At 34.4% G+C, this 14,791-nt stretch overlaps 1 protein-coding gene across 18 annotated transcripts in view; it reads right to left on the reverse strand.

Annotated features, from left to right (window-relative positions):
* ARPP21 (cAMP regulated phosphoprotein 21) overlaps positions 1–14,791 on the reverse strand; it is a 149,978-nt gene that overhangs the window by 85,520 nt on the left and 49,667 nt on the right. For all 18 annotated transcript variants that reach the window (XM_081284939.1, XM_081284933.1, XM_081284935.1 and 15 more), the window contains 4 exons: positions 13,513–13,657; positions 12,046–12,124; positions 11,295–11,354; positions 10,433–10,573 (listed from right to left, as the gene is read on the reverse strand). In XM_081284939.1, coding sequence (XP_081141065.1) covers positions 10,433–10,573; positions 11,295–11,354; positions 12,046–12,124; positions 13,513–13,657 — 425 coding nt within the window. The remainder of the gene's footprint in view (positions 1–10,432; positions 10,574–11,294; positions 11,355–12,045; positions 12,125–13,512; positions 13,658–14,791) is intronic.

A 14,791-nucleotide genomic window follows, 5' to 3' on the forward strand; every position in this document is an offset into this window, starting at 1 on the left:
GAAAAATAAAGTCTATGGTAGAAAAATTACATGAGAGAAAAGCAAACCTTTAAAGTGAATTATGTATTATTTTACATGAAAAAGCAATAAAATAGTATGCACAATCTAGTCTCAAGTGCAAAGATAACATCTGATATATGCCCAGGTTCTTGAAATTCTAAAAATATTTCAATTTTTATCACATAAGTGCCAAGCGATCAGTTAAAATGCTTGCTATTTGAGTGAATCTTCAATTTTAGGATTAGTCTATGAGTAAGATTTAGGATTAGCTTCTGACAACTTTAGGCTCCTTAGACTTTTGAAACCTCCCAAGTTAAAAAAAAATTAATAAAAAAAGAATAATTGTAATGCATTCTGCTATCATACCAACAAACAAACAAAAAACAAAAAACAAAAAAAACCTCCCAAATATTTTCTAAGTAAGGCTCTGAACAAATAATTGAACCTTATCCCACACATGTGACATTTGGGTCACTGCACATTCATTCACTTCTCTCCTGGTGCTAACTGGCAGAAGGCACAGCACTGGGTACACACATTCAACTTCTCATTTTCAGCACTAAATTGATGGTGAATGCTTTCTTTATCAGCACCAGAGTATTTTCTTGAAAGTTTTCTACTTCAGGCTTTTCCCCCCAGTGGTAATAAACTGGCTAAAAAGATGACTTAACTATCTGTACACTGCCTTTCTTTAAATTTTCCATACTTCTAAGTGCAAATTATGTGATACATTAAGAGATAATAGCATCAATATATCCAATGGCTCAAAACTTGGCTCTGTAAAAAGTAAAACTGATGCAGCAAGTTCATGTGAAATGAACCTGAACTAGCATACTCTATTTAACTTAGCAATAGCTTTAATAATTAGCATGTTGTTAAAAATACAGACAGAGCCAGGTGCAGTGGTGCACGCCTGTAATCCCAGCAACTCTGTAGGCTGAAGAAGGTGGATCACAAGTTCAAAGCCAGCATCAGCAATTTAGTAAGGCCCTAAGCAACTTAGTAAGACCCTGTCTCAAAATAAAAAAATGAAAAGGACTGGGGATGTGGCTCAGTGGTTAAGCGCTCTTGGGTTCAATTCTTGGTAGGAAAAAAAAAAGACATAACTTTAACTTTGAGAAGCAAATCTAATAAAAGTTTTATCTTTTCAGTCATTATAATAGTTTTTGCAATTTATGTAACCTTTTCAAGGAAGAGGTATTGTTTATTTGCTTTGTTATGTAAAATAGAAAGTCATGATACTTACCTTAAAGTGTTTGGGAGGATTAAACAGATATAAGATAATTCGAGTAAACTATTCAGCCAAATGCAGATAAAGCATTTAATAAATGTTAGAACCTTATCTTATGCTGTTCAGGTTTTTCTGAGTAGGCAAAATCTAAAGGCATGCCAATAAATATTGAACCAATATTTTCATTACTGTTAATTTTAATCATGACAGATCCAATCTCTACTATAATATTCAAATAATGGTTTGATTCATGTATTTCCAAATGAGGCAAAGTTTTATGAAAGTAATGTTGTCTTTGGAAACTACTAAGTATGATTATTGTTCCTTGGAATGAAAGCTTTTTGTTTATTTACTATAATGTTGTACAAAAAAATTTCCATTGAGACTTACATAGGAATATGGCATTTCAGTTTGCTGGGTAAGTCCAGGATTGATAGTCCTGTTCAGTTGACAGAAAATTACCCATGGCAAGGTGCTAAGCAACTCAGTGAGACCCTGTCTCCAAATAAAATACAAAGGGCTGGGGATGTGGCTGAGTGATCAAGTGCCCCTGAGTTCAATCCCTGGTACCATACCCCACAAAAAAAGAAAAATTACCCATTTTTTTGGATGCATAAAGAAATGCTACATTTTTTGTTTTACTGGTTTGAAGAACAGAAGGTAAGAAGTAAAGATGGAGAAATTAGGAGATGTGATCCTCTGTGGAATCAGGAAAGATTAAAGTGGGAAGGAAAAACTGGGATAAAAGTTACTGGGTAAATGTTTGCTTATCTTAGTAGACTCTAATTTATAGCTTAAAGATTCATTCCAAGCAACATGACATATTATTATGATATCCATAGGCACAACTAGTATTCCCTAAAACTTCCAAGGTACAATTGTTACACAGGTGTTAACTGTCAAGGCAGATAGCAGCAATGAGGGAAGCCCTCAGGTTCTGGGCCTAATTCTTCTGTCCACAGAAGCAAAGCTGCAGCTTGAGAGAACTAGTTCACCATAATTATGATCCCTCAAGAACTATTATATGTTTATGATAATATCATATGAATGGTGAACCTTTCTCTAACTGTACTAAACTGTGTAATGCATATTATTCATTTACACATTTGCACTCCCAGACTTGCAAACATCATCTACTTTTTACATCCATACACACAGATGGTCTTAATGAAAATGATCTTGGCTTTGCAAGTTAACAGTGAACAGAACATGAGTATATTGTATAGTGATACTTCTCTTCAAAGCACAGTACTCACAGTACTGAACACCTGAGAAATACTTTTATGCCTGACACAGTTGAAGAACATAGAGTTTGGCTTCACCTCACTTCTAAATATGCCAAGACAATTTTTAATCCAGAGTGTTTTGTGATTATGGAGATTTTCTCTTTCAGTATTATTGGGTTTACTACCCATGTTAGTATTAACACTGTTTAATTTGGTTCTCTGCATAATTTTAAAAATCCATCAAATGCATATCAGTATTTTATAAGTACCAATGGGTAACAAAGGGCACTAGATTACTGCTTGATTTTCTTCTTGTTTGTCATCATTAATTGTGGACACAGATTATACTAACATTAGTTCTCCCTTCCCTGACATAGAATAAGAAAAAGTCCTGGCTAAGATCTTGATCTACTGACTAGGTAAGATCAAGACTTGAATCTCAGTTTTCTCTCCTATAAAATAGTCTAGTTTAACTACCAATAAAGTTGGGAGCAAAATAAATGAATAAATAAGCAAGTGAATAAATACAATGTTAAAGATAACATTATTCCATAAAAGGACTCTTAAAAATAAATTAAGGATACTATGTTACATGTATGTTTCATTTCCAAAATTAAATAGTAAATTATTTACACCAAAAGACCCATAAATAATTTCACGTGGAAAGGAATATAAGAAGCTTAATTTTTCTTCTTATTGCATATTTCTGACATTAACTTCTCTTATCTATAGAATCTCATATTCTCTAAGGTATAAGGAAATAATAATATGGAGAAAATATCATATCTGAGGAAAATTGTATGAAGTTTGCCTGACATTAATAGTAAGTCTCACTTTGAACCTGAATATAGATTAAAGAACTGTATCCTTACAAAAAAAAATGATAAACGTTGAATTGTTAATTACTCTCATTTGATCATTAAACAATATGTATTCCAACACCACCTTATATTGCATATATGTATATATGCAATATATTGCACATGTATTATATGTTAATTAAAAAAAGAACTAGGTGTTTGGTCAGTAAATAAACTTCATGGTTTTCCTGAAAGCAATGTGATTCTCAGGTTTCTATCTCTGTCTTCTACTCAGATGATTTTCAATGCCATTCCTATAAAAAAAAAGTGCACAGTAAATTTACCATGTTTAGAAATGACACGATGCCAGCCAACCACTCACAGATTTCTAAGAGGCACTTAAATAAATTGATGTTTGGTCTTCGTCAGAGGATTATTAAGTGAGCATCCATATCAGGATCTGCTCAGTTTGTTCACAGTGCTACTCACATACCTAGACAAAGGGAAAGAAATACAACAAACATGGGAGGGAAAAATGCACTTTTTGGTTTTGTTTTGTAAATGTTTTTGCTTTATTTTGATATAAATAAAATCACCTGCAGGGAGTGAAATGCCTTAGGGTAAAAAAAAAAATCACATTTTAAGCCTTAGCCCCTTCAGGAAAATAAGCAGAGCAGGTGTTCTTTTGACCTTGGTGTGTTGCATTCTACTCCTATATTATGGGTCTATCAACTGAGAGAGTGGAAGGTCCCATGAACTTGAGTGCAGTAATTATCCATCAGTTTAGGGACTCTTAACAAAATCAATTTATCTCATTTGCAAATATTTACTAAGAAGCTCAGTTAATTCTCTTTTCTGGAACAAACAAGCAGATTGGGCCAGTTACTAGGCAGCCCTCAGCACTCCAGGAAAACACTCAGAGAACATCCAGGCTCGCACTTTCCTGGAATCATAAGGTTGTGTCCTTAGACTTGCCCCTTAAGATGCAAGCCCAAATCAATGCTTTTGGACCACCTTTCTTGCTTTACAGTTATGGTAATCTGTAACTAGTCCCCTCCAGTGGATTTGCTATCCATTCTTTGCTCTGCACTCTTAAAAAAGTAGGGGATTTAAGGCAATGAGAGTAGGTGGATGTAAAAGAGAAAAGAAAAAGAAAAATGTTCAAGAGATGACAACCTTTTAACATGAAAATTACCTGGGACAAGTTAAACAGTTGCTCTGACATATGCAAAGATGTTCGGATACACCTGGGCTCTCATTGCCTGTGGCTAATCTTGGCCTTTTGGAAAACACTAATGCAAGTGGATGGTTTCTAGCCTCCAAATGGTACAATATAAGTGAGTATCGTACCTCTGGGATAAAGAAAAGGAGGAGAAGGTGAAAAAAAATCTAATAAAAGAACAATCAGCCTCTTTGTGCTAAACACAGAGGAAAGAAAAATAAGTAGAGAGAAAGTTGTGATGGGGGGGGTGGGAGAGAAAGGAAATACTTCAATATAACAAAGAATAAATATCTGTGGTATAGAAAATATTTTAACAAAATCAATCTTCATATTTCTAGCCTCAATCCTAAATATAAAAAATGAAACAGTACAGAGAGTAAAGACATTAGCAATATCATTTGTAGTATTAAATTGACATCGGCTCTAATAGCTAACCCTAGGTTTTCAAGGGACTCATTGGATGTCACCATCTAATCTGACAACAAATAAAGAATTCCAACAGTAAGAAATAAAAGATGCCAGAAAATAAAACATTTAATGCAATATATGGGGCAAGGGATAACTAAGCATGAACAAACACAGTGGAGAGGGCCTCACCTTAGGGGCTGCATTTGTTACTCCAACCAAATAGCAGCCAATTCTGATGAGCAGCTTTTTGAGCCATTAAGACTCCATTTATGGACCAACAGTGTGCTTGGAGGTTATAGGTCCCATACACTCGGCTGTTCTTACTCTGGTTGTCTTTGAGAACCAAGGAGGTTATAGTACTGCAAGGGCAAGTGTCTTAGTCAAGTGTTATCAGTTTGCTCAGATAGTAGCATCTTGAACAGTCTCTCACAAGGACACAGATATTATTTCCTGTTCTCCTGTTCGCCTTAGGCCTCACTAAAGGCAAAAGTCAACGTAGTCAACCTAGTCGTTCGTGCTTGAATACATCCCACTCAAGAGTAGCAGATTAATCTTGTTAAATCATCATGTTATGTACATCAACCCTCATGGTCTACAGTTTTAAGGGCTGACTTCCTCCAGTGTCCCCTCCAATCTCATGTGAACTTCCACTGGACCTGACTAGTTCATTCTCTCTACATTTGTCTCCAGGAAGTACAAAATCATAAAGTCCCTGGAGTTGAGGCCAAATGATCAGGATTCTATTCTTATCTGTAGCAGTATAATCTGGGCAACTCATTCACTCTCCCTCAGTAAATTTTCTCTTCAATAAGGTTGGAAAAATTATTTTTCAAAAAAATCCTCTTCATTAGATGACTATGAGAACTAAATACAACTATCTATACAGAATGCCCACCTAAGTGCTCAATAAATGTAAAAATCATCATAAATTTGTTTGCATCTTATACTCCTACTTTCAGTGTATCCCTCTTCTTACTATATATATATTTATGTCTTAACTCTCCTCAATACCCTTGTAAATGCCTACATGAGCCATTAATTAGGTAAGTTGGTAGTCCCCACAAAATCTGTTTTTATTTTCTAGTGGGTACTTAACATAGTGGGCTTTTGATCATGCAATCATTCTCTAGATACTTTCTAGGTGCCTACTATGGGTCTGCAATGAGTTTCATTACATTTTTCGGCTTTTAAGATAGCAGATTCTGAAGTGAATAGCCCGTTTCTGTCAGCAGAGTGTAAGATTCAGTGTGACAGAAGTCCTATCTTCTAGTTTTTGTGTAACTACAGAGACTGAAGTCTAGATGCTAGGGTATAGATTTGTTGATAAGTTGTAGTTGCTGGAAGTGTTTTCTGTCTGGAAAATTTTGTCTGTGTATACAACAAGACTTCAAGATATGACTACTCTGCTATCATCAGGAAATTCACAAATGCTCCCAGAACCCTGATTATATTAACAGAAAACCTCTAGTGACTCTACTGCAACTATTTTTCCATATTTCTTCTTCTTCTTACTTCACTGATGCTATTATGGATATAGTATGAAGCCATAGGGGTGGTCATCTAGGTAGCTTGTGGCGTTAATTCTGTAATAACATAATGAATAAGTTCACATTCTATACTAATATTATTTTTTTTAGATGTGGTCTTTTCATTCTTTGGGGGAAAAAGTGAAATGGAAGAAAGCGAGGCTTAAATTTAATATATGTACCCCTTCAACGAGTCACATATATAATGAGTACAGAAAATCCTGTAAGAACTATCAAATTGCAGGAAGATTCTATTATCCACTAATAGTAATGAATTGAAATTTAAAAATATCTTAACAAAAATGACAGTCCTTCAATCTCTGTTTCTTCTGAGACAATGATGGGCTTAAAGAGTTGGGATTCCCATCTAATCCATGAAATATTTTTGAGAATTTTGCTCACTGTTTTTGAGATAGTTCTCTTTAAGAAAATTGAATTCTTTAAGAATTTTTTTATTAGACTTACTAGTTTAGGCTCCAGTCATGCTAACTATTGCTCCTCTTCAAGCCTCAAACTTTATAAAACCTAGTTTGTAGGATTTAATGTAAAAATGTACATGGGACAAGGGGAAAATATCCATTATAATGAATAATTGTAGGTAATGCTATTTTAAGTAAGAGATGATATCAGCTGAGAAGTATGTCCTGAGAAAAATTATTTCCATCATGAAAGGGAAAATGTATTATATATTATATCTAAGTATGTTCAGAAAATGCTAGAAATCAATTAAACATACACACACACACACACACACACACACACAGACACACTCTCCTCACATATTTGTCATTATGACCTAAATAGTTTGAACTTCATGTAAAACTAGTTTCCATGAAAATCTAAACCTTCTGAAGTCACTTATCTCTAAGTACTTGAACTGCCTTTCATTGAGAAAAGCATTATGTTGGGAAATAAATCATGGCCAATGTTTAGCTAACAGTATCATAATTATGTATGCATCTAAGTTAGAGAAGCACTTTATATACCAATAGTGTGTTAGTAAAGAAGAAACATTAAAATTATAAAAGAATGTTTTACCTCCCCCAAACTTTTAGCTGACTTTTATGTCCTCAACTGACATTTTTGTTGAATTTCTCCAAAGTCATAGTGCCATTTAATATATGCATTTCTGTGTATTTGCCTTGAAGTAACACAAATTGGTATAAATTGAAAAGGTATTCTCTAAACACAAAACTCACAAGAACCCATCTGAGAAATTCTCATCCCTGCCTCCTTCCATCAAATAAATGAAAATATTTCAAATCAATATGTCTAAAATAATATGGTTCCCATTAACTATCACATGTCAATTGCCTTGATGAGAGAACACTTAAAATTTTCAGAAAATCCAAAGGACACCCTCCAACCAAAGACAAACCAATGACAATAGCAACAACAAAAATCCCAAGACACCTGGGCCTTGGATAGCCTGTTGTGAATGCTCCATTCCTATCTTCAATTTCACTTTCAATTCCATGGCAATAGAATTTTAAAATCCAACATACAAGTCTCTGCAAAATGCTATTTTCTCTTCACTAAAACCATGAAAATGATTCAGGTCCTGAAAAATGTGACTTGTTACCACTTGAAAAAGAACATTTAATTCATCCTCTTTTCTTATTAAGAGGTGTCAATTATCCCTGAATCACCTCCACCATTACACTTGTCCTCTAATAGCCAATCAGATAAAAGATGGTCAGAATAGAACACTAAGAGTTGACAGTTACCGATTGAACAATGACAGGCTAGACTCTTCAGAAAATACTTGAAAGTCCATGACATGTAGCCTTCTGTCTCTTTTGTTTAGGGAGGATTTGACTCATAGAAGGGTGGGTAAAGATGGAAATGCAAGAGCAAAGAACTAGGCCAAGACTGAGCCCTGGCATTTCTGCTGGAGCTATCAAATCTTCAAGAGATGCTTTTCACTCTTCCTGAATTTATAAGTATGTGGGGTCTATTATAAAATGGCCATTAAAAAAAAAAAGCAAACAAACAAAAAATGCTGGCATTCTTTTGGAAGTAAAAAGGGCTAATATTACAATGTTTGTTATTCAGATATTCAAAGTTTTAAAGGACAGATTATAACCTCTAGTGTTACTTGGAAACTTGCAGAAAATATAAGATTTACAGAAGAATTGGCTAATAAAAGTTTCCAAAATCATGAAAACAGTCTATAGATACAATATGAGCAGTTGAAATGTGGTTAGCCTAGAGAGAAAACTAAGTTTTCAAAGTTTTAATTTTATTTAAATTTAATTAATTGAAATCGAAAAGTGAATAGCTACCATACTGAACAAAGCAGCTTTAAAGGTACTGAAGTTTAGCAAAAGTCTTTCTACAAAGGCTTAATATTCTCAAAAACTATTCTACAAACATGTTTATATATATTCATGACTGTGATTACCAAGAGTGTATATTATAGATAAATCTATCCACCAGGTGAAACTGTATGAAACTTTATCTACTTAATCTGGAGGCTTTTTCATATTTCCTTAAGGCCTTATAGAGAAAGAGAAAGAAAAAAAAACTAAAAGGAGGTAGTTTTTTTTTTTTTTTTTTTCCAATCAGCACTTCTCTACATTATGGTACCTGAAAGCCACAGGAAAAAACAGAATGGAGAATAGAAAACATCAACAGCCATACAACAACAAAAACGAGCAAGAGTATTTGATGGAGTGGGAAGATGTGAAGGATTAAGAGACATAACCTTTAACTTCCACTACTGTTCAAAATACGAGGCACATGTGTCAACAATCAGATAGAGTGGAAAACTGATAAATTTTAAAATGTGTTTTGCCAGTAAAATAGAATGTAACCCCAGGACTCAATAATTCTGAAGCTTTAAGAGCCCTTAAACATTATCCACTTCAAACAGTCCGGCATATATTCAAGTAATTTGAAGCCCAGAGAAGTGAAGTGCTCAGTATCCCTGACATAATAGCCAAGTGTGGTCCCAGGTCTCCTAGTTTGTACTCTCCAGTGTGACTTTCCCTCTGCCTCTGCTGAGCACAGACTGATCCCTGAGTAGACAAAGAGCCTTATCTCTATCCCCACTTGTTCCAACCCCAGTGAACAGGAAAAAGAAAAAAAAAAAAGAATATTTTAATCATGATACTCAGCTTGACACAAAAGCTCCCTTCACTAACATGGTATTCCTAAGCTTACTAAGCACAGTGTGGAAAAATGAATTAGAAAAGAGAATATTTTACACTGGACAGTTAAAGAGTTTAACATGACTCTTGTTATAGCAGTGGCTTGCACTGTACTCAAAAGTTCCATGGGTCAAAGAGAGATAGCTCCAAGTTTCAAAGCAAATTAAAACTCATTATTATGCTTTTCATGACTCAGTGGGACAACAATAATCTACTAAGATGAAATCAAGTGATTTTCTTAAGAAGAAAAAAACGAATTATCATCTTCCTTTTAGAGATAAAACTTAGATATCATCTAGCTCAAAACTCTCATTTTGCAGGGGAAAAAAAAAAAAAACTGAGATGGCAGATTTTAAATGACAAGTGCCAAGTCACACAACTGGTAGGTAGAATTGAAATTTAGAGGCAGGATTTCTGTCTCCAGGTTCAGGGGGTTTTATTACTCTGGAAACCACAATAAGATAGATGTCAACAAATCAGAAAAGGGGAAATAGGACCATTACTCTGTACATGTCATGGTTTCTTAAAAGTCTTTTACTTTCAATTTGAGTTACATTTGGACATAAAATTTCCCATGGATTTGTATGTAATTTCAAGGAGTATTGATAGAAAGAAGAGAATTATGTTTCAAGAGCTATGTAAAAGATCAGGAAGTAAATTCACTTTATTGCCTGAATTTTACAAACTTTTCTTGGATCGCAGATCATCTTCTACAGATAAATGCCACACTACTACTGATAAGAGCAAAAGATAAAGAACACTGCACATTTTAAATGTCATGTACCTTGAATTTAATACTGTGCTCTTATAAATGAACCCATAAGAGAAAAAAAGAAAATGCTAAATAAATACAGTGATGGGGCTTACATTCTGGTGCTGCTGGTCTTGTTGATAATGACAGATTTTCCTGTTTGATCCACATTATGATCCAATCCAAAGTAAGCTGCCACCCGATGGACAAGCATCCTCTGATACGATGACATCTGAGGGAACTTTTTATAATGATTACTGAAACAGAGTTACAAGAAAAAGCGAAATCAGCATTTTCATTTCCTGTCCACAGCACATTTTACAGGTAGACACATAAAACTATTTCTCTTTCATCCAAACCACTAAGCCTTTTGCTTTCATTTCTGGCATTACTTAGTGTCCCCATTTCGAGGCAAGATTTCCACTTATTATAGACGTATTGATTAAGCTACAATACGTATTATTGTTTCATAGTTGCACATTTCTCCTGCCAAAGAGAACTTAATATCTGTTGGAAAGTGTTCTATTTTTGTCCATGATACCTTATCAACAGAGCCAGGCAGAGGACAAATGATATGACATAATACGTGACTGCAGATGCCTATCTGGAGATGTGTCATTACCCAGTTTACACTGAAAGCAGCACAATTATTTCCAGGCATAACTGACTGCAGCCAGCTGGAGCCCATTAAAAAACTATAATAAAAATGAAAAGGGTCGCTTCGTGGTACAGCTATTCTATGCTAATCGGTGGCCCCCTGTTTAATAGCCATTTTGTCAGGAATTTAACAAGCAGGAGCACGCATGGTCCAAGCAAGAATCCCCATCAGCATATGACTCCCAGTAACATCTCCATTTAACAAATCAAGAAACATATTAAACAATGTTTTATGTCTAAATCTGTCCAAAATGAGTAATTTAATCCAAATATCAAACTAAAACCCATCATCTCATCAGCCAGCACTGCCATTTAACATACTTGTTGTCACCAATGAAATCAATAATTTCCTGCTCCATTTTCAAGAGTATCATCCTGTCCCTGCAAAAAAAAAAAAAAAAAAAAAAAAACCAAAATGTTAGAATTAAAGTTTTTATGTAATTTCCATATCCCAAGGACATAAATAGTTAATTAAATGCATGGAGAAGATTATTTAAATGCATATTGTTACAAAACTACATCTCACTTTTCTTTAGAACATGCCAACCATTCACTTACACATTATTTCATTTTGCTCCAGATAATTTTTTTCTCATTTGTTAAATCTTTGGTAGTATCTAAATTTTATAGTCAATGTTTATGTTGGCATTCGAGCCATGAGGACCATAAAACATAACAATTAAAAAAATGTTTTAAATTCACAGGAAACCGAAATAAAGTAAAGCCCAGATATTGGATTTAGATAGGTCTAAAACTGAATTGAAACCTAATTGGTTTACTTAATATCAATAATTTTAGTCTCTATTTTTCCCTCTTCATCAGTTATTTCTTTGTGACCAGAAAAGTAAAGCTGATAAACTATCATTTATTCATTAAAGTAACGACCCAGGAGTTATAAATCTATCAATAATAAACATGCAAATTTGAAACAGGTAAAAAGAAATGCAGGAGATAGTTTAAGCCATCAGGAAAGGCATCTGCATTGTACAACTGTCTTAGAAATATCTGGATAAATAACTCTAACATTTTATTTGAAACTTCCAATAATAAAGAGGCTTGTTTAATAATTTACCTGGAATTATTCTTTAGAGTGTTAATCAGAAACTCATGTAAGTCTATGCCTGTAGAATCCGTGTATTCTTGGCTGCAGTCTGAAACAAACAGAAGAATGGAGTTGTAAGAAATGGCGGGAAGATGGGATAGAAAATGCTCACCCAGCCCGCCTCCTTTCCTTCCAGCTCAGGTACATTCTAGATGAAGCTATTGTTATGAAAAAATATGTTGCATAACTAGCAACCTGGCAGTGTGACATCAAAATGAAAATAAGGCTTGGGGATTGAAAAGATCCTGACTGTGGAAAGACCCAAATATGGAAGGGGAAGTGGGCACAGTCTGGTGTTGGGAGGGGTAGAGCCAATTATCACATGTTCACCCTATGTTGCAAATCAGCCAGGCACTGCCTCCACATCACAGAAAATCCCAACCTCCAGAGAAGGCTCTAGAGCTTGAGATCTTACAGAATCCTTTTTCTCTTGGAAAGAAGGAGGTGAAAAAAAAATGAAAGTTCTGTTACAAGACCTCCTAAATATTAATCAGTACAAAACACAGGCGGGCACTAAACATTCCCAAGTCTTTCAGGTCTCCTGATGCTAGATAAAACTTAACTTTCCATAACCACTTTTAAAAGATGAGCTTCTTGACTCTTGTGTACACCTCGAGATTTAGGCATAGAGCAGCAGAGACAAGTGTGATAAACCAAAATGTTGTTTGATATTAGGAGTGGTTATCATTCCTCAGCAGATCACATGCCCAATTCTTTCTCAATTATCTTTAAAAAGTCTACTGAAAGGTTATTTATGCGTGGCATTCTTCATTTCAACTTAACTTAGGTTTATTTTGTACAGTGATATGTATGGCAATATTCAAAAGGCTGTAGCTTTAGAAGGGATTACTTTTGGGGTTGTTTTTTTTTGGGGGGGATGGGAAGGGTAGAATGTGTATTAAAGTAGTATGTGTATTTTAAAAAATGAAACATTGGGTGACAGTGTATGGGTGCAGAGACCAAAATCAGGTAAGATGTGAATCAGGTAATCCACGGACATACAGTTCTGTACTTGCTTGGGAGACTACCTCACTGACTGACAGAATCTGGTTGCCATTTGCCTTTTAAGATAACATGAGGGTTAAGTTAGAAAACTGGGTATCATTGCTGTTCACCACTCCAAGTTAACTGGTCTAATCAATCTGAATTTAAGAGCACATTTATATTTACTCCTTTGTACAGCTTGCAATTGAAAACAGGAGATTCACATGTGAATACAAAGAATTATGTGATCCAAAAATATCCTAACTACACAAATGATAGACTATGAACAGAAATGAAATCAAGTTCACATCTTTTACATGCACACATACCTACACATATAAAATCGTATGCAGAGCCTGTCAGGTGGTGAATATGCATGTGCTCTCTAGAACAACTTCTAGAACTACATATGTGCCCAAATTGAGGAAATTAAGGAAACATTTTCACATTCACCTTTTGATAACATTCTGATCTTGGGTTTTTCAGAGGTTTTATCTTTGTTTTTATCCTTTTCTTTTTCTCTCTCAGAGTCATCTTTCCTAGATTTATCCTCCTCTTGCAGGCTGGGAAAACTGGAAAGCTGTAAATGAATTGATTCCTGTTGGGGAGAAAATATAATAATTTAGGGCCAGATTTAATAATCTCTGTCTGGTTTCCATTTTGCATAGAGGTTATTAAATACAGAAAAATGAAAGCCAGGTGCAGACTTTTTTTTTTTTTCTTAAATGGTAAAAATTAAACCTGTCAGAAAAATAATTGCCCTTTAAGGTGAATTGAACTTTAGAAGTCAAGGGGAGGTCATGAGAAACATCTAGTACTGAAACTTTGCCTCATGAATATTAACCTCAACTAAGTTAAATTCCTGTAGATCACAACTCTTATTTTTTCTACAGGCTTATTTTTAACTCCCTAGGAAAAATTCCTTCATCCATCAGCTTACATCAGAGCCACTGTCATGTATTTAAAAAAAAAAAAAAAAAAAGATTTCCGTAGTTCTTTTGTAACTCCTTATAAGGAGAAATTGGCACAAACATAGACAGATTTTACGAATTGTTATTACAGATAGAACAGACATAATGAAAGCCCTCAATACCCAATTTATAATAAACTCCTACTTTACAATTTACAATACTCCTACTTTTAAATTTATAATTTACTCCTACTATGATAAATCAAGCTTTATGACACCAGGAATCCCAGGTATGGATTATCATGATTGTTTATAAATGACATCAATAAGTCATTATGATATATATTTACAAGAAGCATTACCTTTTAGAAAATGTAGCCAGTAGAATTACATTTTTTCATAAATTGTATATAAATACTTAATTGTTTTTTTTTCATTTTAGTATCAACTAATCCTTTCCAAAATATAAATAGATTCTTTCGAACCCTCTCTTGCTTCATATAAAATTGACCCTTTACAGTTTGGGAGCTGGATCTTCTCTCTAGTATTTATTTTGTGCTGAAAAACAGGTAATTTTGCATTAACTCACAAACGCTAGTGGTTTGTCTGATAGTATGTTCATTGTTCTGAAGAAGAATGAGCCATGTCATGTTTATTAGTTTTTTGAAAAAAGTTATGTCATAATTAAAATTATGACAAAGCAGCCAACACAAAGCCCATTTGTTCTTATGTAAGAGATCACATGGTGGGAAGCTTCCTTCCAGGAGTGACATTAAAATTTATGATGTAGGGGGAAAATGTATTCCCAGTGACTAATAGTGT

This window comes from Spermophilus citellus (assembly GCF_964194105.1).
Source record: "Spermophilus citellus genome assembly, chromosome: 3".
Taxonomy (NCBI): Eukaryota; Metazoa; Chordata; class Mammalia; order Rodentia; family Sciuridae; genus Spermophilus; species Spermophilus citellus.